This window comes from Passer domesticus, chromosome 12 (assembly GCF_036417665.1).
Source record: "Passer domesticus isolate bPasDom1 chromosome 12, bPasDom1.hap1, whole genome shotgun sequence".
NCBI lineage: Eukaryota > Metazoa > Chordata > Aves > Passeriformes > Passeridae > Passer > Passer domesticus.
Window position 1 is genome coordinate 19494166 of NC_087485.1, and position 27559 is coordinate 19521724.

The window sequence follows — 27559 nt, forward strand, 5'->3', positions numbered from 1 at the left end:
GCTCTCGTCATGTGTAGCGGCAGTGGGGTGGTCACAGCTTTTCTGTGGGGGCCGCTGTTCAGTGTGAGGGGAGACGATTCTCACCCATGCCACATCTCGTGGTGCTATAGCAACCTAGGTAAACCTAGGTCCGTTCTTTTGTTTACTGTTCTTTCCAGCACTGCAAGTGCACATGGGGTTTCTTTCCCTTGGGTTGTAAGAGACTGGTGCCACTGTAATTTCACAATCAGGGCCTGCTCCTCTGACCCAACCACCGTCACTCCTGGGACTGGGACTGTGGGAACTGTGGGAGGAGGCGTGAGGACCAGAGGGTGGAAGGGGAGACCCTGTGGCCCCTGACATGCGGTCTCCACCATATTGACCACATGAAGGCGACCATGTGGCTGCAGCCATGTGATGAGAGCCAACTTGGGCAGCAGGAACAGGAGAACCTGGAGGAGTCTTTCCTTGCGACAGGGGAGGGGGTGCAGGAGCACGAAGAGGGGTTTTCAACGGCCGTTCACCATTTTTTAAGTGTTCTTCAAGATACAGAACGCATTTCATCATCATACTAAATAAAGGATGGAATTCTGTCTTAGTTTTTAACTCTTCCCAAAGTACTTCCAAAAATTCATCAGTTAGGACTGAGTTCCGCAAAATGTAAGGAAAATGCTTAAATAACCAGTGGAAAAAATATTTCAACTTCCCCACTGAAAAACAAAAATCTTTTGGAAAACATTTTAACTCCCCATCTGAAGAACAAAAATTTTCTTGAAAACACTTCAACTCCCCCTCTGGAAAACAAAAATTTTCTTGAATACAATACTTTTTAAGGTGGAGGTAAACTTCCTGGTCTGCATGGGTGAGTGTTGTTTTCATCCTAACCAGTCTCTTCCCAACAACTGAGAGTAAAAGGAGGAAAGAACCAAAATTTCAAACTCACCAAACTGGGGTGAAAAAGCTCAAATTCTCGGGGTGGTCTAGTGCAGATGTTTTCCATGAGAAAAGGTCTGGGCCTCACGTTTGGGCACCATTGGTTGTAGTCTGAATTGCTGCCAGTAAAGTCCCGGGTAAAGAAGCCAAAAGGGCCTTTGCATAATATCCACAGATGTTGTATTCAGCCACCCAGTGAGATGTTCAGAGTCCTTGACACTCACACATCGAGGATCTAGCTTTCTCTGTCTCCAGGGGACCTCAGGGTCCACCTGGTCTTGAGGCAGTACAAGATGAGGGCCAACCAGGGAAGAGACCAAGGGACACAGGGGCAAAGGAAGGAGCCAATGGGGTCAAACAGCTTTTTGAGGGAAGGTTCTTGTGTCTCGCTAAACCAGGGAATGCCCCCTAGGGCCTCGACAAAAGGTCTCTTGCATCTTGCTTACTTTCATCAGGCATCAGCTCTCCTTATTGACAAAGCTAGGCAAAAGTTATGGCCATGAGGACACCAAGCACCACGTACTCCTGACATAATTTAGAAACAGAGCTGACAAAGTGAGAAAAGCTGGCAATTTTGTGAGCAAGGCTCTCAAAAGCACCATGGTAAATGCACTTTTGGTAAATGCTGTGTGCAAGGAGGCTGCAATCTATTTCAATCCCCATGGTATAGTTAACTGCTATAGCCAAAAGTTATTTTGTCCACTGGGGCCTTAACTGCCATTATTAAATTATTTGATTTTGGGAGAATCAATCTCATTAAAAGCTGCCTCCCACCCCAAGGAAGACAGAAAAATTACTGCTAATTGAATTGCCTCATCTCTCCACTAACACCTACTGCAGGAAGAAACCCAAATATCACCTAATTTTAACATATCTTACTTTTTAGTGGTGGTGTAACAGCTGAAGTCAAATGGCACTAACTATTCCAATAAATCCAGTCTGTTAGGTTAAAGCAGCCATTATTCCATCTCTCTGCTGAAAAATTCCATACAGAGTCAGCAAATCACAAGCTCCATCTTTCCCTCTGTCACTGCACCCAGGCTCTATTTCGTCTACTTCAATATTTAATTCCTGAAGTTCAGAAAATCTTTAAATCTCTATCAAGCAGGATCCAACATGCTCTGTAGCACTCAGTATAACAGCTGAGAAGCCTATTGCAAAAGGATACAAGATTTTATGGATATTTATTTTGGTGGTGACACAAGCAGATCTGGAAATCCCAGAGAAAAACTGTGCCTGGATTTACAAGTTCCTGCCTACATATTTGCACAGTCAAAAGCAACAGCCTGCTTGAACAACATCTGAGGAGCCTGCTTATCATAGTATGAGTCCCCACTGCGTAATAATTAGCATTGACCCCATGATTCTAGAAGGCTGATCAATTGCTTTATTATTTTACACTATACTATACTATACTATACTATACTATACTATACTATACTATACTATACTATACTATACTATACTTATTAAGAAACTCATTGCCCTTCCAGACAGTCCGATGAATCCAATTGGTCCTTGAATCCAAAACACTATTACTAGTGGCCAATTAAGAAATCACCCTTTGGTAAACAAATCTCCATAACATATTCCACATGTTCACAACAACAGGTGCAAGAAGTGAAGTGAAGATAAGAATTGTTTATCATTCTTTTCTCTGATTTTTCTCACAGCCTTTCCCAGCATAATGCTTGGGAAAGGTGTGCCTGTTGCTCTGTGACCAGAGAGCAGCCACCATACCTGTTTAAATAGCTTTGGCAGGCTTTGATGGAAGCTCCTCTCAGACCCTCAAGTTTCACAGAAGAAATATGAATTTTCCTTTTGACCTTGGTTTTGCCAGGAAAAAAATCAAAGCCATTCAGCTGCCCCAGGTTAGACAGCAGGTCTGTGCTGCATTCCTGACCTGAGCTCCTACACCAAGACCTCTGGGATCAAGTAAACCTCAACTCACCACCAGCCAACTGAACTGGTTTCCTTGCAGATACGGTGTCAAAAATGCATTACCCTCTCCAGTTCAGCCAACAGGAGAAACAGTGATTGTCTTCTGAGACTGACAGGAACAGCACAGGCTGTCCACAACACAGCTCATGTTGGGCATCTGATGAGAGGACCACTGGAAGGCCATGTGCTTGTCTCCTCCCAGAGAATGGGTCTATTTGGCTGACAGTGGTGAGTAGGCATTTCAGAAGCTGCTTGTGCTCAGGAGGGTGCAAGCCAGCTACTAATGTGTTCCAGCACCCTCCAGGAACAGAGAAATCTGGGACAGAGACAGCTCAAAGGCTGCATCCTGCTTAAAACATGGGAAGCAACAGCAAACCCCACACGTCCTGCCCGTTTCCAGCCAGGCTGCAGGGCAGCAGCTGCGATGCTCTGCTTCCTTCTGTTGCTCTTTCCCAACCCTGTTATCACCCAAAGGTGTTTTGCACAAGGAGAGATGGGCTGCCTCACCTCTGGGTGCTCAGCTGGTAACAAGCTGCCCGGTTACCAACAGTGTGAAACAGCAGAGTCCTCTGGTGCTGTACTTGACTGGACACCCCAAAAAGTCCAGCTGGTCACGGAAGTCCAGGATAGCTTGGGCACCAATAGCCCAAATTGGCACAATGAACTCTTCCCTTTCAGTGGTGCAGACGAGCTGGTGGGAATAATCCTGCAGTAAAAGAAACTGCCTCAGCACAGGGCATTTATCCCCATCTTCAGCATGGGCAAAGAGTATCTCCCAGTTCTAGATCCAGTGCAACTCCACCAAAACCAGCAGAGGTCCTCAAAACCCAGGCCAGATGCCCTGAACCAGCCTTGCAGGTTCACTTTCCACTGAAGACACTAGTCTCTTGGGACCTCCAGACTCACCTTGTTCTGCCCAGGGGTGAAGAGGATGCAGACAGTCGTATAGAGGCCTGGTGGCACCTTGCAGTACATACCACTGGGCCCTACCAGCTGGAAATAAGGTGGCTCTCCAAGGTGACCTTCACCAGCTGAGGAACCTGCGAGAAAGACATGGAATGATGGTTTTGCCACTTGTGGAGACAGGGGGACATGGCCTGGTGCCATCCTTAACCACCCTTCTCTGCTCTCCTCTTCCAGCACAGTGTTACACTTCCACATCCTGGCACTGGCCTTGTCCCTGTTCCTTGGAACCATGGGCACTTCACAGACCTCACTGGAGTGTACTTCTGAAACACCACCTGTGGTGGGGAAGGATGAAATGAGCTCTGCTCTGGCTCAGCTGCCAAGAACTGCAAGGAGAGGCCAGAGAGAGCAGGGAGAGCTGGTCTGCTGCTGGGAGGAAGGTTCATGAAGGAGAATCTTACACTGATCCCCAGTGAAGTACAGACTCTGGGTGAGTACATCTGCCCAGCCCACACTGGGCAAACAGCGGCTGATCAAAAGCTCCTGGACCACACCAGGCAGGCTCAAGCCAAGGTGCTCTTTTGGCACCCTCCTCAAATATGACAGCAAATGGCAAGGGCAGGGAAAGGCTACCTTGTGATGACAGGTCTCACGCTTGTCTTGAGGCTGGACAATCTGAGGCAGACTCAGCTTCTTAGCTCTGGCCAGCCTCTGCTTGGTGGTGAGAGACATCTTCTGGAAGGTAGAGGGAGTCACCCTCAAAAAAAAAAAAAAAAAAAAAAAAAAAAAAAGTAAGAGCCTCAGAAATGCCCTTGTTATACCCTTGTTCCTAGAGGCTTTTCTTGTTCACTTGCTACTGATGAATAATTTTATGATCACAGCCACTAGGACAGTCCTGGAAGCCCTGGAAGTTTCCTGCTGAAATACTTAGCATCAGTAAATTAATAACACAGAGTGGAATACATATACTCCAACCACATGGCTCTGTCCCATTAGCTTCTCTATAATGTGATGTAACATGTTTGGGAATTTCTGCTCTTTGGGTTTTTGTTTCCTCTTACATTTCATTGGATTGAGGCAATTGTTACATATAGGTTTTATGAGTAATTTTTTCCTCCATAGAGAGAGTAGAAAAGAATACAGGGAGAGTAGAATAGAATACAACAGTATTCTTAGTTGGTTTATTAAAATCAATGAGTTAGAAAGTAGTAAGTAGCTATGGAACTGAGAAAAAGAGAATATTAATAGACTATGATAAAACACTATGGATGTGACAGTCCGGTTAGAGAGCAAGAAAACTAGATAAGTTTTCCCCAAATCAGTCAGAGAGACTTCAGGGAGTTGAAGATAAACAATGATAGCCTATTATCATAAACAACCTGCAGGTGGTGTTTCCCTACTCTCTATTTTCTTGTTTTTCTCAAAGACTGTTTATAGGAAAGGCATCTTGTTCATTAGCCAATCAGGTGAAATGTATTGATTAATTGACCAACCAGGCCTATCTGTATCAGAACAATGTATAAAAAGAGGATCCGAAGTAAAGACGTGTGCTTTATGCAAACCATCCTTCTGGAGAGTCTGTGTCATTTCTTACTCAATAGCGAAAAATCACTCCACAGAAAACACAAGTATGCTAAAAGAGTATCCTTCTCCTTTCTGCAAAAGGTCGATCACAGAGGGCATAACCAGGGCGGTACAGAAAGCTTCATCAAGAGCTTGTGGGGCGGAAACAGAGTTTTTTGTGTTGCAATGCCAAAGGTATTCTGTGCAGTGACAGAGCTCTTGTAAGAGCTGTAAATTGGTACAATGCCTTCAGGATTAAATTCAAGCTAGAAGCATTCCTGCTCCCAGAGCAGCAACCTTTCTGTCACTGCTCTTGGACTGCAGCTTCAGAAACAGGCAAAACAGACCTCAGCTTAGAAAAACCTAAAAGCTCATTTTGGTTCCCTTAAGCAGATACAGGAGCCACCGGTATTTTACATGTAAATACTTAACAGGAAAAAAAGCCAAGAGCCTCGAAAAGGCAAAACAGCTTAGTAATTTATAGAAAGTAACTTTGATCAAAAATAAAATGTGTTAATAGATTGGTCTGAAGATGACATTCACAATTTTCCTGGTGATATTGTGCACTGTACTGTAACAGTGGATAACAATGGGACATAGCCAGTAGGATAGCTGGATATGATTTTCAAACTTATTCTTAGTATTCATTGAATTATTCATTGAATTCTTATCCTTCTGTATACTTCAGGTCTGCTGTAAACTTCAGAGACATTTTTTCACAAGCTTCTAGCAAGTTACTCTAGATCCATAATTACTGAGGCCAAATTGAGTCAAAATGCCAAGTGGGATTACTCTTTCTCAAAGCCTGGAGTCACACAGAATGAAGCAGTACTGAAATCATCGTGTGCATCCCATACACACAACAGTCCAGTTACTGACTGTCGGTTCGAGAGGTCTCGTGGGGTCCCCTGGCTAGCTCTGGACCCTGGGCTTCGCCGACATGAACAAAGGCAAAAGATGAAAGGCGCCCTTTCTCCTCAGGATGATTGTCCCACTACTTTATTTGCAGCACTACTCCAGGGAATCCGAGAGGGGAAAGAGATCGCTTGTGCGATGTTGGGAGATTTTAAACCCGGGGAGAAGGGGGCGGAGGAGAGGGGCCATTGCCAATGGGATACAGCTGAAGGGAGGGCTGGGGGAGGGAGTAACCCAGGGCAAGACCACCACCACAGGGCTCAAAGGAAAGGGGTGCGAGAACAAACCATGTGATACAAACAAACCGCTTAGTGCAATATGACAACTGACCATGTGCAGCAATCTTTTTACTTTTGCTACAAATTAAAGAATAAGCTACAAATAATATCTTGAACCTGTTTAAATTAAAGGATGGCATTGCAATACCCTAAAAAATTCTAAGGGTACCTACTGCTGGTCTAGTAATACAAGAGAACTGTAAGTGTGTATTACTAGTTGTTATTCATCCTAGGTAAAAATTGCTCAATTCAGCTCTACACAGCAGGAAACAAGTCATGGAGAGTTGAAATGACGGAGCTGGGACAGTGTAGCTGGTCTGCTTTTTGTGAGAGATGCTCTTAAGCAGTGGCAGCAGTAATGTGCTCAACTCTGCAATTTTTTGTGCTCTTTTTCTTTTCCTTATTTTTTCAGCTGAGTACCAAAAGGAAACACAGAACTGCAATGTTACTATCAAAATCATATATATTTTTTTCCAACTAAAAAATACTCAGACCATTTAGAAAACACAACAGAAGTGTTGGAAAGTGTAAACAATACAAGATATTGGACAGTACTTTTACATTATAATACATCATCCAAATGGATATGTATTATAATCCAAATGGATAGTGGGGCTTGAGGTACAAGGATATAAATGAAGTTTTGTTAAAAGGGCTTATTTTGGTCTCTATGTGACAACTGTCATCACCATGATGTAAATACTTCACAATCTATTAAATTTTCCTAAGTTGTATTATTTCACGATCAGCTATGATTTATTTCATTCCTGTTGTACCCATCACTGAACTATCTGAGCACAATCTCCAAACAAGACAAATGGTAAAGTAGCAAAGGGTTGCAATAACTGAGCAGCCAACAGAATAAGCCATATTGGCATATATTGGCTTTTGTCGAATCCTCTGTGAGTGCTTTCGTTTCTTTTCCTCTTTGGTTTAAAATGCAACACATTTTCATTACTTCTGATGACTCACCTCTGAAAGAAAAAGGCAGTAGCTGTTTTTGGCAGGGTAAGTCGCATTTGCAAATTGGCTCACCTCACTGGCAACAGAACTGCATTTTTTCTTACAGAAGCTGCTCATCAGCTTGAGTGGGGAGAAGGTGCAAAAGGATAAGAGAGGCTGGTGGAGCTCTGATGGTCTGAGGATCCAATGGTGCAAAGAGCTGGAAGGTGAAATACCTTTTATAGAGTTCAGGGTCATTAGGGAAAGGGAGTGTGTGCCTGAAAGTCAGTTCTGTCAGCCATATTCACCTAGTAAAAGGTTTTTTCCTGCACCTGTGTGTGTGGCCAGTGCCAAGGGATGGCAGCTCTTTCTGTTGTGGGGGCATTGCAGCCTCCAACTGCAGAGCATTGAAATGTGTTCACCAGGGCTCTGTTTTGGGGCTGGTCCTGGTTAACATCTTTATTGACGATCTGGAGGTGGGGATTGAGAGCACCCTGAGTGAATTTGCAGATGCCCAGTTGGGTGGGAATGTGGATCTGCTAGAGGACGGGAAGGCTCTGCAGTGAGACTTGGACAGACGCGATCAACGGGCCGAGGACAAAGGCGTGAGGTTCCACAAGGCCAAGTGCCACATCCTGCAGGTCACTAGCCATGTCAGTGTGAGCCAAAGTGTGCCCAAGGGACAAGAGGCCAAGGGCACCTGGCCTGTATCAGCAGCAGTGTGAGCAGCAGGACCAGGGCAGTGCCTGGCCCTGTGCTGGGCACTGCTGAGGCCACACTCGAGTGCTGTGCCCGGCACTGGGCCCCTCGTGAAAAAGGACATTGAGGGGCTGAGGGTGTCCAGAGAAGGGCAGCAAGGCTCACAAAGGGTCTAGAAAACATGCCCCATGAGGAGCAGCTGAGGGAGCTGGGTTTGTTCAGTCTGGAGAAGAGGCTCACGAGGGACCTCACTGCTCTCTCCAACTCCCTGACAGGAGCGTGCGGTGAGGTGGGGCCGCTCTCTCCTGCTCGGCCTGCAGTGAGAACCAGAGGAAGTGGCCTCACGTTGAGAGAAAATTCAGGTTAGAATTTAGAAAAAAAAATTTCTAAACTGTTCAGGTGTTCAGGCCTGGGAATAGGTTGGCCAGGGAGGTGGTGGAGCTGCCCATCCCTGGAGGTGTTAAAGAGGCCTCTGGATTTGACACTGCGAATGGATTACTGGCTTAGGGTTTGCAGTGGCAGTGCTGGCTGACGTTTAACTGGATGGTCTTAAAGATCCCTTTCACCCCTGACGGTTCTGCAATTCCGAGTGCTTCCCGCCTGGCCGGGGGAAGGCTCAGGGCTGTCCCCAGTCCAAGGGCGGCCGCGCCCTGAGGCGCTCGGGCGGCGCTGCGGCTGCGGCGTCTCCTGAGGGGCTGGGCCGGGCGCTGCCCTCAGCTCCGCGAGATCCCATCCCTCAGCCCGGTGGGGGCTGTCGCTGTCCTTCAGCCAGGAGATCCCATCCCTCAGCCCGGTGGGGGCTGTCGCTGTCCTTCAGCCAGGAGATCCCACCCCTCAGTCCGGCGATCCCTGAGCTCGGCGATCCCATCCCTCAGCTCGGCGACCCCACCTCTCAGCCCGCAGATCCCATCCCCTCAGCCTGCAAATCCCGTCCCTCAGCCCGGGCGATCCCATCTCTCAGCCCGCAGATCCCATCCCCTCAGCCTGCAAATCCCGTCCCTCAGCCCGGCGATCCCACCCCTCAGCACTCGGCAGCGGGCACCCGCCTCGCCTCGGGGTCTGTCTGGAGCCACCCACGCCGCTGCTCACAGGTACCTGAGCCGTGCCCCATTTCCCCCCTCGGGACTCCCCGGCCTTCCCACAGAAGAATGCAGCTGCTGTTTTAAAGAATGCTGCTTTAGACTGTTGCCTTCCAACCCCACCCCGCCCCACCCCCTTTTATTTAAATTTTTAAAATATTCTTTCCCTTTTCTATTTGGGCGGATCTGGAGTGTTTTCTAAGAGGTCAAAGTGGAGCTCTGATAATGAGCTGTAAATCACACGCGGCTCATCCGAGGCAGGAGGGTGCGAGGGAGCCGAAATAGGCCAGGACAGCCCCAAGTGCTGCTCCACAGCGCAGCGTCCTGCCGGCCTCAGCTGCTGCTGTGGGGTTTGGTTTCCACAGACGCCAACAACGCGCACTTCTGCCCTCTGGGGTTTGGTCCCTGGGTTTCGAAGGGTGAGTCCCGCCGAGGCTGGCTGGTCTGCTGACTGTGCCAGCCGTGTGCTCTAGTGCTGCTGAGCACACACATTGGCAGATCTGCACTTCTCCAGGAGTGGTTTCTGAGGTTTGAAGCAATGTTACTGGGTTATTTTCCATAACTGATGGAGAAGGGTTTTATATGCAACATTTGCCAGATGTTAGTTGAAGCAAATCTAGTTGCTTGTCTTTCCACCTTGCCCTGTGATGCAACAACTGAGGTGAGCTATTTGCATCTAGTTAATGTAGGCTGGCTCATAAATACTATTTTGTGTGCTTTCTGTAGTTTGCAGAAGATCCAAGTAAGGTCAAGATGTATCCTTGTATACATACAGTTTTAAACCCCTTGTGCTTCCTATATTGCATAATTGTATAAACATGTCTTAAACTCTTCTGAAAAGCAATTAGCTCCAGAGTGAACTCATTTTTGAGCCTTCCTTTTGTTTGGGTGGGTTTTGTTTTTTCTTAGGCTGGCGGGGTGGTGGCAGTAGGATGAAAAGAGGTGAGGAAGGCTTGCAAGCTTTTGCCTGTTGTGGCAGGGTTGGATTTGCAGGAAAATTAAATGTAATGTGACAGTGTCTTTGGTGAATTGCAATGAGTTCTCACTGTAAGGAAGATGTCTCTGTGCTCATTGCCTTTGCTTTGATCAGTACTGCCAGAGCAACGCTGATGGTTTAGTGGCTCCTTGAGCAGCAGGAGGCTGAGTGTTTGCTAGTGTTCAGCCCCGAAATAACATTCTTAGTCTTAGTGCCAGTTGTTGGCTGACAGCCAAGTTGGCCACTCTCGTAAGGAAAATTGGATCAGCTTTGTTGTGATCAGTGACACGGAGCAGGGGATATTCTTTACTGACAGTGCCCCTCAGTGGTAACATGGAATTACCTGATTTCTGCAGAATGTCCGCTCTCAAAAGATGATAACCTGGTAGCTAGAAATGCAGGGTTATCATAAAATATTGTATTTCCAAAGGAAAACTTTGCCATACAAGAATACATTAAACTGTGTGTGTGTGAGATGACAGAGTAAAAGCAGAAAACTGGAAAGTGTGTTTTAGAAAAATGACGTCATTTATACTGCATATGTTGTAAACACTGTTAACCTGAACAGACCTGAAAACACTTTTTCCTTGCTGTTGTAGAACAAGAACAAAGATAAAACAAAAATGGACACTCAAAAGGTGCAGAAAAATCAGTGTGGTAAGAGATCTAATATAATTTGTCATTACAATCTGCATCAATTTACAGAGTTTTAGCAGACTGTGTTAGGCCTGTTGTGGTGTGGTTAACAGTTGGGAAAATGTACTTTTTCCCAGCTGCCAAATTTGGATATTGTATTGGATATGCGAAGGGTAAATCCAATGACAAACCTACACACATAGTAAAGCACACCACCACAAAGTCACTTTTAAAAAAAATTCACTAATATTCATCCATGTTTTTATTGTATTGTAACTTTGTTAATAACCCCCAAACCTTGTAAGGATTTACAAGAAACCATACATTCTGTCACTGTTGGAAATCATTATCAAATAAGTCTTTTAATTGTACCCCAGTGTCTAAGAAGCAGATTTTGCAAGTCTGTTGACCCACCTAGGGTTGTATGTAGGTGCCCAGAGAATATTTTGTGTTACGTCTCCAACCACCCGATGGAGGGCTCTGCTGCTGTGCTGCATGATTTATGTCTCCTGTAACTCAGTGCCACGGAGCAGCCTTGTGCTCTTGGACTCTTTCCTTACTACTCCATAGGGTTTCAAGTGCACTCTGGATTTTGTTTGCACTCTGAATACTTTAATGGCTGTGTATTATTTACACTTAATGCACCTTGCAATTGTGAATTTAACATTTAGCAATTTATATCAGACTTACTAAGAGTTCCTAGTAATTAAAGGCCAGAAATATTAAAGGGGGGCTGTTAGTCTGCAAAGGAAATCATGCTCAAATAACAAACTATGGACAGCAATATTTCTAGGTTTGTAGTTTGTGGCTGAATAGAAGTGAGGTAGCTCCATTTTGGCTCACTTTCTCCCCTTTGTTAAAATATATGTACATACTACATTTTGGACAGGTTTATTCTAATACTGACTAGATTAATATATAGAAAATATAACAATTTTTATGATTTTTTTTTTGTGTTTGCTCCTAGATATGAAAACAGATCTGAACTTACTGCTTGAATGCCTTAAATATCAGATGGACTGCCCTCTGTCTCAGAAGGAGGCTTTGATCACTATCTATTCCATTTGCCAACAAAACAGTAAGAAAGGCTTTTCCTTTGAAGCAATGCAGTCATTTGTGTTCACCATGTATGCTAAGAAACTGCACTGTAAAAATGTTGTCTAAAGGACATAAGGTTTGAGATGCTGGAAAATCTTAGGAGCCTTTCATTTTGCAGAGAAACAAAAGCAAAAGTTTCTGTTCTTTTTTGCTCTTGTAGGTGAAGCGAGCGAATACTTTCGAGAAATTGGTGGTTTGATGTTTATAAATGACCTTGCCAAGGCGAGTGCTCATTGCATCGTAAAGGAAGCAGCTTTATTTACATTGGGGATTATTATAGAGAGTGATGGTAATAAAAATAATATTGTTTGTATTTCTGAGTGCGCTATGGCCCCCTGACGTTACTTGTGCTCCTGCTTTGTCTCCATTTCTTTTGGTCTCCCAAAATGAGACGACAAGATTGTCAGTTGGAGCAAGGGCAGTGAAGGTGCCCTGTCCATCCCCAGAACTGAAAAGTGCCTTGTTGATTTGTGCACGTAGAGTGTCTTTAAGTTGCCAGACACCTGCACTCTCCCTCTGCCTCAGCAGCAAGTGTTCAGTGACGCCTGGATTGTTCCAAAGCTTGCCAGAGTCCTGGCTGGTGTAGAGCTCACTGCAGGGGAAGCCCCCAGTCACTTCATAGTCCTGCCCTGTCTCCACTTGCCACATACTGGCCACAACTGAGACATAGTAATTTAGGATTGTGAGTGGCTTACTTTAGGACTTAATGGTTTTCCCTTTCTGTTTTCAGTGTATTGTCAACAGACTTTGTGTACTTCTGCATTGTTTGAAGACCTCATTTTATTTTTAATTAAAAAGGATTCTGGTGTGAACTTGAAAAGAATGTCTATTTATGTCATCTTAGTACTGGTTTCAAATAATAGTAAGTTGGGTTTTTTCTGTGTTACAACATTTCTTTTCTATTTGCCAATCTGCAGTCCAAAATTTGGAACATTGACTAAGTAATGTTTTGGTGAAGTTAATTAATAAAGATGAATGTTTGCATGTAACTGAACCTGAATTGTCAAAGTAGGTTATTGCTCCCTGGGATTTCCTTAAACAGCAGAACGTGGTTTAGTTCTAAAAATACAGTTTGCAAATGCAAACCCATAGTTTCTGAGAGTGTCTAGAAAGAGAAAAACATAGAAAGGTTTTTTACCAATATGTTGACATGATTTTGTATTTCCTTCTGGGAGGATATGTGCTTAGGAAAGAGAATGTATGTATGTAAATGAAACTTGATGTTAAGATTTTGTCTGCAGTTGCATTTGTCTCTAGAGTCTCGTGTGTGTTCTCTTTTAGAAAATGGGCAAACCTGTGTCAGAGATACAGGCTGCATCAGCCTGCTGCTGCAGTTATTCAGGTAAACAGGGTTGCAGTTCAAAGAGACAAATAATAGACTGGTTAGCAGCCATGTTTCCTTAACTGTCTGGGACTTGTTTGCACTGTCCTTAACAGAACAACTCTCTCCACCTCTGAGAAGAATCTGTCAGCTAAAACCACTGATCCCTGCTATCAGCTCTGGTCCTCAGTGTGCAGCACTCTCTGTGCCTGTGTCAACAACCCCCAGAACGGTAGGTGTTGCTCTGAAAGTTGTGGAAGAAGTTCAGAGATATTCTCCAAAGCGGTAGCACTTTGGTTTCATTTCATTGGGTTTTGATTGGGGGTAATTTGTTTTTACTTTTCCAGAAGATAATCAAAACATTTGCTGTTCGGTTTTTCCCTATGCCAAAGAGTGGCTCGAGAGTTGCACAGAGCCTGAGATAGTTCGTCCCATTTGTTCATTTCTTGGTCTCACAGTTGCAAATAACTGTAAGTGCAGCTCAAGCTTTACACAGTTTAGCATTTGAGAAAAGGAAGTTTAATTAGAGAGTTAAATGGTTTTTTCTTTCCTGTCAATCTCTACAAAGTCATTTGCTGTTCTTCCAACTTTTACTCTGACCTCTGTATTCCACCATCTTTACTTACACGACGCTGTGCTCAAGCCCACAAATAGCCACAATCTGGTTACGTTTCATAGGGTCAGGAAAACTGTTTGGAGGTGTTTTGATGAAAAGTGTGTCTAAATTGAAGTCCTTCTTACATGACTGAAAACAATGACTTAGGTAGGACTCGGGCTTGATGTTTGCCATTTGTGTGCACATATTAGGGTCCTGTTTTCCTGTAACTATGTTATATGCAGTTACTCCATTTCTTGAGATTAATGTATATCCAGCTTCTGTTGTATAAGAAATGGAATGACTAACACATGCACAGAAAAGCTCTGATGGACTTAGTTAGTGAAATGCTAAAATAATTTGCAAACTCTGTTTGCTTAAATCACGTTTTTTCTTTTTTCCACTAAGCATATGTGCAGAAATATTTTGTTTCTATTGGAGGATTGGATACATTAGCCAAAGTTCTCCTTGAGCTTATGCATGATTCCTGTTTGAGTCACTCCAGCATGAAACTTGCAGCGGTAGTAACAAAGACTCTGGATGCCTGCATTGCTAATAACTGTGAGTGGCAAGACATTTTTTATCTATGGTAATTTTCAAATGCAATTTTTAAAGTCTTGTGCTGGTGGAAAAGTTGTAGAAATGAATGCTTTAAGGCAGTTAAGTAATGTACATCCCAGTGGGTATAGCAGTGTTTTTTAAAACTCAGAGGTGTAAGTGGGGAGTGATTCAGCTCATTTGAGGTGGATTACTGTCCCATTGTTGCTAAAATAAATACAGTGAAATTGAAACCCAATTGAAAATTAAAAATAAGATGCCACAGCTCATGCTGGGTAAGTAAAGCTGAGCTCTGGGCCTGGATTTGGTCAGTCAGTTTGGATCCTGGAGTTAGGCCTGTGCCTGGATATTAAATTGTGTAGCTTTGGGAAGCTTTAGTAATTCAGAGGTGGAGCTGAACGAATGTGGTGTTTCTGCACAGCACACCCTGCTCTGGTTTGCTGGCTGGGTACTGCTCTCCTGATGAGGTCTTGTGTTTTCCACACAAGGTTTGCAGAAACCTGTGATCCTGACGAGCCTGTGCCGTGGCCATGGTTGGTGTATCTCACACTTGTGCCATAAGAGCTTCAAATGGAAGTCCACAAAAGTGGAAGAGCATAAGCCTGCACTAGTTCTGAGGGTAGTTTCAGATCAGTTGGGTGTGACAGGACTAGGCCTCAGCATGGATGGACTAGCAGTGGTGTTGCCAGTGCCAGGAAGGGCTTGCCCCTGCTCTTCTTATGGCAGATACTCTGTGTGTCAAAGCTGATTCAACTCTGGCTCCATGCTAGAGCTGATAAAGGACGTGGAGAAACTCAGCAGGGATCTCCAAAGCTTGCACAGTGCCAAGCCCTCGTTCATCAGATCTTCTGCCTCATCTCCATGGAGCACAGGCTGGGAGGATAGGCAGGGCTGGATTTGGGAGCAGCACAGGAGGGATGGGGTCATCTGAACAGTTGGAGGTGGAGCAGAGCAGGGCTGAGCAGGCCCACGGCTTTGAGGGGTTTGTAGAGTTCCCTCAAAACCCAGCATTTTATCCTTGGAGAATTCCTGTACACTCATGACTGACTTTATTTTCCTTCCAACTGTTTCAACAAACAGCTGCCATGGGTGTTGTCTTGGCACAGTATCACACTGTGTCAGAGCTGCTGAAGCTGCTGTCCAATTGGACACTGAGCACAGGAGAAAAAATCAGTATTATTCTAACAATTGGACACTGTACTGAAGTTTGTGGTAAGATTTGCTTTTTCTTTTTCCTGTCAGCTTCTCCTAAATTCTCGTACACTGACTCCTCCAGTGGTGTCACTTCATCAAGACTAGAAAAGGAGAGACAGCTCTCTTAAATACTATAGTGTCAATATTTGGACAAAAAAGTTTCTATAATGTTCCATCTTTAACTTTTAAAGCTTATTAGCAGGAAGTGTCTCTAGTAGCTTTGAAAAAGTAGACTAAATATACAAGAATTCAGAGCTGGGCTTAGGTGTCACAGGGAAGAGTTAATCCAGACCTGAAAGCTACTGCAATCCAGACACAGCAAGTGGGTTGTCTTGAGCACCCTTTTCATGGTCCTTGGAACATACAGTTCTGTCCACTGCTTACAAGGCAGTAATATTTGTAAGAGCCATGTAAGAGCATTGGTTTTCAAGACACAGAAGCAGTAGGTAGCCCTGAAATGTTTTGTCATGTTCCTCAGGGCTTACCCAAGCATATCTGGCACAAATGCAGCACTTCCGTTGGTATTTTGTAGTAGTGCAAGCAAAGAGAAAGGGAAGTTCATTTGTAGTCCTGTTTTTTCACATGTGTGTTTAGATAAACAAGAAAAAGGCCTTATGTTCAAAAATCTTGGTTGGTTTTCATCCTCTGAGTGCCAATAACATGTTCAATGATTAGCTCAATAGGACAGAAATTTATTGTAGCAGACATTTTTTCATGAAGAATTAGTGAAACAAGACTTAATGGAAAATGTCTTTTGAATAGGAAAATGATTAAAGCAACAGAGAAAAGGTTTCTCTTAAAATGTCAACACTGTCAAAATAAAAGTGTTTACTTTTCTAATTTCCTTTTTTATTACGTTTAAAAAGAAAGAGCTATGTTTAGCAAGTTATCATTTCTAGGAATACATATGCAAATGAGGTCACAATAAAAATTAAGCTAATTACATAATGAATGAGGAGGAACAGATTGGCTAGAGCAGGATTAAACTACTAATTTTATTTTGCTGATTATAAACCGTGAGATTTTGATACTTCTGCATCACAGGCCTCACTGAAATGTCGCATATCTACTCCAAGAGCAGGTAATGGAAGAGAAGAAGTACAAGAGTCATTATTCAAATGCTTTAGGCCACAATTAAATGAGCTTGGAACTCCATCATATAATTTGTCTCAGTAGTCATCCTTCAGTTTTCTTGCAGTAATCTGAGTTCTGATCAAATCATCCTGTGGGATGTAAAGCTCTCCTGCTGTCACTGCAGCAGGCTTGGGTCTGTAATGAAAATCTCTTTCTACAGAAACTTGCAGAAAGTTGCCAGTATTGGCTGCTAAAATTACTGTAAGGTTAAGGTGTGTGGGGCTGAAACCAAACCTTTCCTTTGCCATGTCCTGTTCTAGAAGAAAACCAGTGTGAGCTGCTTCAGAACAATGGTCTGCCACTTATGATTCAGGTATTGACAGAATCTCAGGACGAGGAACTCATCAAAGCTGCTACTTTTTGTGCTGCAGAACTGCAAACAAATGAGTAAGCTTGCTGTTACTGCTTTAAAAATGACAGTGATTGTTTCCATCTCTGTGTCCTGCTGATTCCCCAAGTGATTTTAACTGTGGCAGCTTTGTAATTCTGTGGACTCCTAAAGATGTTTGTTTTCTGCACAGAAAGTTGCTTATTTGTCATCAAGAATTGAGTTAGGCAGAAAAAAGAGAAGTAAGAATTCCAGCAGTGTTGCAATAATGCATTTGTGAAACCCCTCCATGTCGGGCCAGTTCTTAAAGCTTTCCCATCTATAAAGTGTGTGGAAAATATGAACATTGTCATTTAACACCCAGTGGATACCCTTTTCCTGGGGATGTAGCACTAGAGGGAGAGAATAAACCAGGAGATAATCAAGCCTGAAATCACTGTGTCTGCATTAATTTCCACTATTAAGAAATCTTGATTTTTTTTTTTTCTGAAGTAGGATGTATTTTTTGGCCCCATTTCAGTTTTTTATTAATTATCTGTACAATACCTCCCATGAAACAGAGAGACCTTGTCCTGTGATCTCTAGAGCATGGAGGGTGTGCAATTGCCAATTAGAAAAAACAAACCAGTATCTACATTTCTGTGCTGCAAGCACAACTGAGAGGTTTGTGTAAGATTGAGGGGGTGTGTGGGAGACCTGATTGTAAGAGAATAGCGAGAGTGCTGCAGGCAGTCTCACCCCTGATAAGGTGCAGCTGTGTAAAACAGGTGACCATTGTTAAGGGAAAAGGAGCGCAAATGCTGAAGTGCACTGAGCAGTCACAAGGGGGTAAAAGGGCACACGGGTGTTATGATACTGCAAAACGCTATAAAAGGCTGTATTGGGGAATAATCAAGTGCTGATGCTTGAAGGTGTTAATGGTGTCAGTCTTGTGTCCTCTGTCAGGGGTGTGGGGCTTTGTAGTGTCCATTAATACTGTGTTTTTATAGTGTTCATTAAAATTGATTTTTAGAAGAGTAGAGACTTATACTGGTCCAGAACCTAGAGTTAAGTCAATGCAAAAGTTTGTTTTTTTTTCACAGCAGCATTGTGAAAGCAGTTTACAAGGAACTATGATTGCAAGTTCACCTCTTGTAACTGCAGCTTATATTTCAAGTGTGTTAACATTTATGTGTAAGTTTCATAAAAATTGTTATTTTGCAATAAATTATTGGGGCTGGCCCTTAGCATACTAAAATATAATAAATACCTTTTAAGTGTTACTTGATAAAATTTTAGTGGATTTTTATATTTTATGAAGCTGAACCGTTGTCTCTGAAATTATATGATAACTCATTAAATGTGAACAATGCAGAAGAATTGGATGTGCAGGTCAGAAAAAGATGTCTGCAAGACTACTAGAAGAAAGCAAAAGAAATTTTACACAGAATAAATTCAATTGAAAAACAGCATGATGAGGTTGGCCTACTTACCAAAACAGGATGAAACTAATCACATCTTTCCAGATTTAAGGAGAAAGCAAAAGTGAATCCTTAAGATAATTTCATTGTGAGCAGAAAACCCAGGAAAAAATGTTGGATTTGTGTGAAACTACAACCTGCAACTTTTATCAGTATTGTAGATCAGACAGAGTTACAGGTGTGCAGAGAATGGAGGCATCTGTATTGTATGAAGTATTGTAGTTTACTCTAAACCCAGATTTTCTATGAGATAGAAAAAGAAGTGGAATTTATTTTTAATTGCTGGACATCCATACCTATAATTTTTGTATTTTCATGCATGAAATGCTCAGGGTTGTACAGCTGTAGGAACTGATTTACTGATCTGTCCCAAAGGGTGGATCACTGGAATAAACATACAGCAGAACACACAACATGACAAAGCCAGGGGCAGAGCTCAAACTCCCTCCTCTTGCAAAAAGCAAGAGCAGCACACCTTTCAAATAAATACAGGATAACACTTTTGGGCATGCTTTATATGACTTCCATCTCTTCTTTCTCCTTCTAGAATGATTCTCCTAAAAAAAACCCAAAAAAACCCCAAAATCAGTGGGTTTTTTTGGAGAGGAACTGTCTGCACTAAATGGGAAGGTGTGAATTAGCATCTTCAGCTTTTAAAGGGAAACAACTGCTCTTGTATATTTTCCAGGAAATCTATCTTTATTAAGATTTTGATACTGCATACTTCTAGCCACTTAACACTGATTTAAAGTGCTGGGCTTTGAAACAGTGAATAATTCCCACTGATCTCAGTGGAAACTTGAAGTGATCAGTGATGGCTGCTCCCAAAGATCCTATTCTGGGCATTTTATCCCAGAAATGAACCATACTAAACTGACTCATTCAGTGTGGCTCTAGAATACTAGTGCAATACATAGAGCAATGTATAGACCTGACATAGGTGCCTTTATCACCATATTTTAAGCTTTCATAAATACTTACAGAAAGACTCTTCAGAAAGCACCAAAGTAAAGTCAGAAGTTCAAGTGACAATCTCCTTTGGAAATCAGTGCAACTTCCTTTAACTGAGGGTTTTAGCATGCTTTTCTTGCCTAATTTGCTGCAAATTGCCATTTAAGTCTCTTTCCTCTTTCCTTTTTCCTTTTCCCTTTCCTTTTTCTTTTCCTTTCCTTCAGAATGTGTTCATAGTAGAGATAGGTAATGACTGAAGGAGGGGTGAAATGACACGGATTCTTTTCTTCCTTCTTTTCAAATTAATACATATCACATATAAAATAATAATCAAATATGTTACTATGCTGCCAGGTTGGTATGCTCTAATTTAATCCACTGACAGTTTGGTTTTCCTTTCAAACTTGAAGGATAATTTATTTTTTTTATCTCTTTCAGGACATTATTGAGGCTGGTAGAACAATGAAAGCTCTGCTTTCAAAAATAAAAGACAAGAAACCAAGGATGGTAAAAATTGTAAGGTACAAGGATATAGCCACTAACTAACATATTCAAATCATTTGGGTGAATAGTCAGTGTATGCTGACAGGTGCTTGTTTGGCTTGAAATTTGGGTGGGGAGGAAGCAAATGCAGGAAGTAATCCTTACCCTGCTGCTGAAAAATTAAGTGTTTCTTAAACTGGGAAATCTCCCCATGCCCTACTATCTTCACTGCTCAAATTAATAAAAAAAGGTTTTATGGCTCTTTCCATGTAGTCCATAAAGTCTGATGGATTCCCTGTTTCTGCTTTATGTTTGAAGGAAATTCATGTCTTTCCATAGGTTTTCTAACACCACCTCAGTTGCCTCAATACTAGAATGGCAGCACTCTGAAGATTTCTTAATGTCCTCAACTGTACAAGTTTCCAGAATCTAAGAATCTGCCAGCACTGGGAAGATGCCTTCAAGTAGCATTCTGGATCTGCTTTTAGTAGATCTCTAAAGAAATTTTGTGGAATATCCCTGTGTCTGTCAAGTAACCACAGTGCTTTATAAAAACAGTTGCTTTAAGTATCAGTTATTCAGGCAGTCCTTCTAGTGACTGTCAAGGAGGTTCTCCGTTTCTTCTGAAGTGCACAGGCAAAGCAAGAATAGATGTAATTTTGCAGAAGAAATTGTCCTTTTCTCCCTCCCTCCCCACTAAAATCATTCCCAGCCACTTGGCCATGCTTCCCCCTTTGTGCTGTTGTAGTGTGCTGAGGCATTGCTGCATGGAAGGGCAAGTACCTGAGACATAGGATTGCAGGAACTGAATACAAAGTCAAGCCCCTTGGACATAAAGAATGAACCTGGATCAGGGCCTTTGCTTCTCCCTCCACTACAAGGCTGAACACTACTTCTTTCTGTGCAATAATCTCACTGTTTTAATTTAACTGCATGATTTTAGACACTTATGGGGAGATGTGGCAGAATGGAAGGCTACAGCTTAGAGGAAGACCAAAGGTTTTAAAAACCAACATTCTCTGCTCTGCCTTACAGCCTGCTCATCAAAAAGACACGTCAGAGTCCAGGTAACAGACCAGACTGTAAGCATTGTGTTTTCCTCAGGGTTTTTTTTCCCTGTGTTTTCCAAAACACAGTCCTGCAATTTCACTTCAGGCAGCACATCTGACAACTGGCACCTGTTTCATGAAGGCCAAGAAAAACGGGGAGAAACTACATAAAAAGCTGATGACCAGCTATGCTATCCTGAGGCCTCATGACCACCACCTTTTTTCCCCTGGTTGGCCTGAGTGCAGGTTTAGCTATTTGATAAACAAATTTAACTGTTTAGATAGCAGAAACAGATCAAACCTTAACTGTGCTTTGCTTTGCTTTGCTCCTAGAGGGCATTTGTTTTGAGGCCACATTATTAAACTTGCCTTGTTTCCAAACTCAAAAGTCCTCCTGAATGACATTTAATCTACTTTCACTCAAGTAAAATCTCACTCCTTGTCTTTTCTCTCAGGTCTAACTCATAACTAGGTTTTAAACAATTATTTTGTTAATAAAAACCATTCTCTTAACACCTTAATTATATTACTGACTCATGGGAATGGTTTAGATTCTAACCTTTGTCATCAATTTACAGCTCAGATTCTTAAGGAAGCACCCTGAAGGAGATGATGCCTATTACTCTCAGCTCAAGTATGTGTTGAACACACCTGTGCACTTAAAAGCTACTTACAGCACTGAATTATAAAAATAACTGAATTTTCTTACAGATACAGGCTTTGAAATTCCAGATAAATTTGTGGTTGGATATGCTCTTGACACTAATGAATACTTCAGAGATTTAAATTGAGTTGGTAATGCAGTATAGATGAAGAGGAAATGTTTGTGCTTCACCTTTCATAATTCTACTCCACAAGTCTCGTGGCTCAGCCATGCTACAGAGCATCCTGAAGCCCCGGGATGGTGAGCAGCATACAATCTGCAGCCCCGTCTGGAAATAAAATAACTTGTAATTTGGCTTTAATTGGATATTTGTCTGTCTTAGCTCAATCCTACGTTGCTCTTCTGTCACCAAGTCTTTAAAGCGGGCCGAGGGGACGCCGAGGCTGGAACGAGCGGGGACCGGGGCCCGCCCAGCGTCACGGCCCCGGGCCCGGCCCCGACAATCGGGTGCCGCGGTTGCCGGGTAACCGCGAGCGGCCCCGGCAGCGTCTGTGACAGCGCTGCGGCCTCAGTCGCCGCAGAGCGCGCTCCGGGCTGGCCGATGTCAGCCTGGGCTCGTGCTACGGCTACACTCAGCGATTCGTCAAGTGAGTTGTTCGGAGAGATTAGTCTCTGCGAGCGAGTCCTGAACTCGCAGAGCATTGGTCTCTGCGAGCGAGTCCTGAATTTCGTTTGAAGGTAAAGATTGACTAAAGTTGTACTTTTTGGTTTTGTCACATCTGTGCTCTGAAAGAGAATTCCAAAGGGAAATACAGGATGTGATAATGCCAGTGTTCTGGTGCAGCAGTTCAGTGGCATGTACAGCTGAGAAAGATATATGGTCTACTGATTGTGCTTTTTTTCACTGAAGAAATGCAACGTTTCCTAAATATACTAGTCTATACAGTTTTTCCTATAGTGATTACTTAAACAGCTTAAAGGTGAATGAGTTCTGTTCAAGTTTCAGTAGGTTGTTATGATCTGGTTATTAAAATTACTGGGGAGATGCCCCTGAATTAAGGTGCAAACGAGACCATATGCCAAAGTCAATAGTCTGGATTTTATGTAACAGTAAATGTGAGGAAGAGACAGAGAGAAATAGAGAAGGAGGTTGGGGAGAGGGAGAGAAATAGAGTAACAGATAAGTAGAAAGTATCACCATTGTGTGGATGCCATGGCATACCATTGAATCCTCTTCTGGTCTTCTCTGTGGTGAGGTCTCCCAAAACCTAAGACTCCAATGGATTCATGCAGATTTGGGCAAGGTGGGACTGCTCAGGTACCTCCCTGGGGTGGGGCAAGTTGGACTCTGTCTCTTGCTACTTTCAAATAATATAAAATCTTTAGCACCAGTATATCCTTTTGAGTCTGCCGTGAATTGGGTTGTGGATTTTCAGATCTGTTGTGTTACTTTGCATGCCATGCAGTGATCTGGTGCAAGGGCTCAGGAATGGCTCTGGGGGCACTTTGGAGGTCCTTGATGGGTTATGACACCCTCTGAGCTGCCCCTGATGGGAATGTCCCCTGGATGTGGCCTTCTGGGGGTGGGGGGTTTTAGAGCTGAGCCAGTTTGTGTGAGGGAGGATGGGTGTCCACTGCCTCTTACCAGAGGTTGGGCCACAGAGCCAAAATTTCCTCCTTCCCCCTCTGCTGATGGGAGGTTTGTGTGCAAACCTCCCATAGTCTGTGGCTATGACTTCTCCACCCTGAAGCCAGACAGAGCTGATTTTCAGGACAGCTGCTGGGTTTGGCTTTGTTGTGGACACATTTTTCTCCCTTAGCTTTATTCACTTCTCCCCAGGCCTGAGCTAATAGATCAATAGTGTCACCTTTATCTTGTCTCAACTTCCCGTAGGTGGCTTAACTCACAGTCCCAAGTTCCAGTCAGGAGGTGTTTTCAGGGAGGGATGGGCTTTGGTGGTCACAGCTTCTTTATACACAGCTTTGGTGGTCACGGCTTCTTCTGTCACAATGGGCAAAAAGTGCTTCATAACAATATTTAAGCCATTAGGCATAGCATTCTGGTCTCTCACAAGTCCTGTGAGGAGCAGCTGAGAGAGGAGGGGTTGTTTAGCCTAAAGAAGAGGAGGTCCACTCTAGCTATTTTTAAGTAATATTTAAGCTACAGCTTTTTCTGTTCTAACGATTATTAATGTTCAGATTTTTAGCTCCAGGTTTCAGTATGATCCATCTTGGAATTGCACAAGGTAGCCATCTAGTCCAAATAAAGTCCAACTAGAGGCCTAACAGTACTAGTTACTTATGCCAAACAAGCACTCAACTACTTTCAAAGAATATAAAAATTTTAGCACCAATATATGCCTTGAATCTGCCATGGATTGGGTTCTGGATTTTCACAGTTCCATTGTTGCTCCCTCCAGTTTTGTTGAGGCATTGTCGCTCGTCTGCGACATCCTCCCTTGAAAATGGCGTCCGGATTGCCAAAAACGACACCAACACCTCGTCTTTTTTCCCGGGAAACGCTGAAATCTTTTACTGTAAGTACCCACTGGGGCTGTGTTAAGGCTGGAAACTCCCCTGCTGTCCCTGGTGTCCCTGCCCCTGTTGTCCAGCAGTGCTGTGAAGCTGCAGAGCCCTCCCCAGCTCTTTGTGCCGTGCTGCTGTTGGTGGGGGCTGTCCTGGTGCAGTAGGGAACACTGTGTGATGTTTCAGGGACAGCCAGCGCCTTGCCTGGCTGTGCCACGGGAGCCAAGTGAAACCAATGTGCAGCTGAAGCCCTAAGCATGTGCTTCTGTGCCTGCCCTTTGCCACAGGAATTCCTTCTGTCAGGCTGGACACTGCCCTGTGCTGCTGTGACCTACCTGCCCTTGGGCCCCTGGGCATGTGGGGGGGAAAGCTCAAACTCTGCCCAAAGCCTTGAGAGCCACAGCTGATCCCAGCCAGAAGAGCTCCCAAAGCAGCTGTTCTCTCTCAGCTCCTGGCTTGGCACAGCTCCAGCCCTGCAGGCAGCCCTGGAGTCAGGGCCACAAAGGTCCTTTGCTGTCTGGAGCTCACTTGACTGAAGATGCCCCAGTGCTGAGGCTCTGGCAAGGAGAGATCTCTGTTTTCTTCTGTGGAGGGGCCTGTGAGCCCAGGCAGAGAAAACAAATGCTAATTAACAGAGGGAACTAAAACTTGGACAAATTCCTGCGCACCTCACGCTTGGTACAACTTTGTTTTCTTGCATCTCTTGGACTCACCCAGCAGCGATATCTCCTTGCTGTGAGTTTGGAGTGTTGTGCAGGGATGGAGTTTGGGGAGTTCTGAGAGCTCCTCCCCATTCTCTGAAAAGTTCACTGTCTCAATCCAATGAAACATAAGAGGAAACAAATGCCCAAAGAGCAGAAGTCCCCAAACATGTCACATCAAATCATGGAGAAGCTAATGGGACACAGCCATGTGGTTGGAGTATGTGTATTCCACTCTTTGTTATTAATTTACTGATGCTAAGTATTTCAGCAGGAAACTTCCAGGGCTTCCAGGGCTGTCTTAGTGGCTGTGATCACAAGTTATTCACCAGTGCCACTTGTTCAAGAAAAGCCTTTCTGAACAAGTGCATCTCTGAGGCTCCAGCAGGCTTATTTTTGTCTTTCAGCTGCTTCCCTCTAAGTTCCTGAGGGAAAAGTTTCTCAGCATGAAGAAGAAGGCCAGCACTGGGGGGAGTATTCTGCCCAGAATTGGCCCACGTGTAGACCAGAGTGAGACTCGTCAAAAGGTAGCCTTTTCCTGCTCTTTTCCTTTCTGTTTAACATGATGTTTGAAGAGGGTGTGTGCTTGTGACAGGCTTGCCTCCAGCAAAATACCTCAGTGTCCAGGTCCTGCTGTCATTGCAAGCTGCTGGCAGTGGTGCACTGGGAGTCCTGATGTGCACAAAGCCAACACAAATAACCTCTGCTGCAGCTGCTGGGGTGTGCTGGAGTGCGGCTGCCATTGCTAAAACAATGGGGGAAGGCTGGGGACACAAAGGCACAACATTGGCATTTGACATTCTCCTGCTGAAATTCTCCTCCTCTTGCTTTGGTGTGGTTACCATCAAATGCTCAGGGTCACAGGATTCCCTCCAGAGTGGCAGCGTTGGCCTTGGAAGGCCGAGGAGCTGCAGGAATTACTTCATATTTAGCAAAACAAATTGCATTAATGCTTTGGGTTGGAACAATGTGTTGGGACCCAGATGGGGTGTTAGAGTTTGCAGGCTGCCAGACGTGCAGGGGACTCGCCCTGGGCAGAGGGGAATGGATGTGCTTTATCTGGATCAGTGCCTACTTCAAGGTGTGTTTAAAGCTGCTTTGCTGGCAGGACTAGCTCAGTATAAAGCACAGTCCAAACGGGTAGGTGACTGAGTGGGCTGTTGAGCAGGAAATTGGCAGCAAGAGACATGGAACAAACTGGTGAAGGATTGCCCTGGAGAGGGGCATTGGGAACACCTCAGGGAGGGGCACAACTAAGGGACAATGTGCTGCAGCCACTCCCTTCAGCAGACTGTGTCTCTGGGGAGTCACACAGGAGACCTGCTGGTGTCTCTGCAGTGACAGCAGTGTGGCTGCAGAAGGCACACAAAGCAGGGGAGAGTTTTCTCAAAGCAATGTGTCTGCTCCAGAAGCATTTGCTTGCTGTTGTCACATCATTCCAGACATGCCTCTACAATGGTATTAAATAAGATAGCAATAATTACAAGAAAGCACCCATTTAAAGCACATGGAAAAAGGCAATGCCAACTCTACTTTTACCCCAGTTGCTGAGAAAACAACTGAACCTTATCCTCATTCAGCATTCACCTCATTTGTCTTTTTATTTTCACCTCATTTCTCTTTTTATTTTTGCCTTTCCCTCTGTTTGAAACGCACTAACTTTTAAGTACAATTAAAGGGGACAATATCATCGAAGCAAAAGAAAACTGTTCATTAGTAATGATTCAGCTGAGCCGGGTGTGTCTCCATCCCTGAGAGCTGAGGACACACACACCCTCTGAGAAAATGGCAATCTTTCTATCCCCTCCATACCCAACCAGGGCAGTCCCTGTCCCCTGGATGGGTACTCATCCAGGAACTTCCATTCTCTACCAACCACCAACTTTTCTGTCCCGTCTCCTCCTACTTCCTTTTGGTCAGGTCTTTAACTCCGTCCCTCTCACTGCAACACCCAACAAACCAACCTGAACAAATCCAAACCACAAACAACACATAGAACCAACAAATTCCATTATTTTGCTTAGTGACCTTTTGGCTTCAGCAAAATATCACCTCATCTCGCACCTCCTCTGGTACTGTTCTCTTTTTACTGCTGTCTAATTCTAGAGCAAAAAAGATATTTGCAGTTGTGTGGGCCTCGCTTTCCCTGTCTCAGAGTAAAGGGCATCCCAAAACGGTTTCCCATGGAGTCTCCTGTAAATTCATGCATTTTACTTACTCCATGAGTGCTCAGTCAGTGCCCCAGAGCTCTGTGACCCCATGGGCACAGGGCTGTGCTTAAGGTAAGTGCTGCCTGGCATTCTGGAGAAGGAAATCTGGAGAAATGCATGCCAAAAGAGCAGTTTGGCTTGAACCTGCTCTGTGTGGCCCAGCAGGTGTCAGTCAGCTCAGAGCAGAGGTGGGTGAGCCACTGTTTCCCCAGTGTGGGCTGGGCAGACGTGCTCCCCCAGAGTTTGTACTTCACTGGGGATCAGTGTAAGATTCTCCTTCATGAACCTTCCTCCCAGCAGCTGAACCTCTCCGTGCTCTCCCTTTCCTCTCCAGCTGCCGTCAGCTCCCCGGAGACTGAACGTGCTTCAGGTTTCCCCACCAGAGATGGTATTTCAGAACTTCGGCGCTCATGAGGTCTCTGAAATGGCACTGTCTCTCATTAATAAAGGCAAGGTAAGTGCTGGGACGTGAAGCTTTAAGACTGTGCTGGAAGAGGAGA

At 44.1% G+C, this 27559-nt stretch overlaps 2 protein-coding genes, 2 long non-coding RNA genes and 1 pseudogene across 9 annotated transcripts in view; 3 read left to right on the plus strand and 2 right to left on the minus strand.

Annotated features, from left to right (window-relative positions):
- The window catches only part of LOC135279718 (peroxisomal coenzyme A diphosphatase NUDT7-like), a 211461-nt pseudogene that overhangs the window by 85535 nt on the left and 98367 nt on the right, over positions 1-27559 (plus strand).
- On the minus strand, positions 5-8872 carry LOC135279547 (uncharacterized). Of its 2 annotated transcripts, none has more exons than XR_010346765.1 (4): positions 7551-8872; positions 4393-4516; positions 3760-3893; positions 5-3559 (listed from the first exon to the last, which is right to left on the minus strand). It is a non-coding gene; the product is annotated as an uncharacterized LOC135279547 (long non-coding RNA). The 2 variants fall into 2 exon arrangements; XR_010346764.1 differs by having other exon boundaries at positions 7488-8872.
- On the plus strand, positions 8811-22009 carry LOC135279545 (telomere repeats-binding bouquet formation protein 1-like). Its single transcript, XM_064386994.1, is given in 15 exon segments — positions 8811-9247; positions 10811-10868; positions 11815-11925; positions 12106-12234; positions 12676-12807; positions 13227-13287; positions 13383-13498; positions 13614-13736; positions 14270-14422; positions 15500-15631; positions 17008-17105; positions 17107-17134; positions 19925-20007; positions 21005-21036; positions 21597-22009. Coding segments are annotated over 12 exon segments (1128 nt in total). The 5' UTR covers positions 8811-9247; positions 10811-10834; the 3' UTR covers positions 19936-20007; positions 21005-21036; positions 21597-22009.
- Positions 19030-21993, minus strand: LOC135279546 (uncharacterized). Its single transcript, XR_010346763.1, has 2 exons — positions 21854-21993; positions 19030-19092 (listed from the first exon to the last, which is right to left on the minus strand). It is a non-coding gene; the product is annotated as an uncharacterized LOC135279546 (long non-coding RNA).
- Positions 22220-27559, plus strand: part of LOC135279544 (hydrocephalus-inducing protein-like) — a 73460-nt gene continuing 68120 nt past the window's right edge. For 2 of the 5 annotated variants that reach the window (XR_010346762.1, XM_064386993.1), the window contains exons 1-3: positions 24797-25069; positions 25257-25376; positions 27394-27513. Coding sequence is in view for 4 of the 5 variants with exons in the window: in XM_064386993.1 (XP_064243063.1) it covers positions 24971-25069; positions 25257-25376; positions 27394-27513 (339 nt within the window). In the remaining variant the exon portion in view is untranslated. Of the gene's footprint in view, positions 22361-24042; positions 24160-24796; positions 25070-25256; positions 25377-27393; positions 27514-27559 lie in introns of those variants that run through there. The other 3 variants (XM_064386991.1, XM_064386992.1, XM_064386990.1) reach the window with 3 other exon arrangements.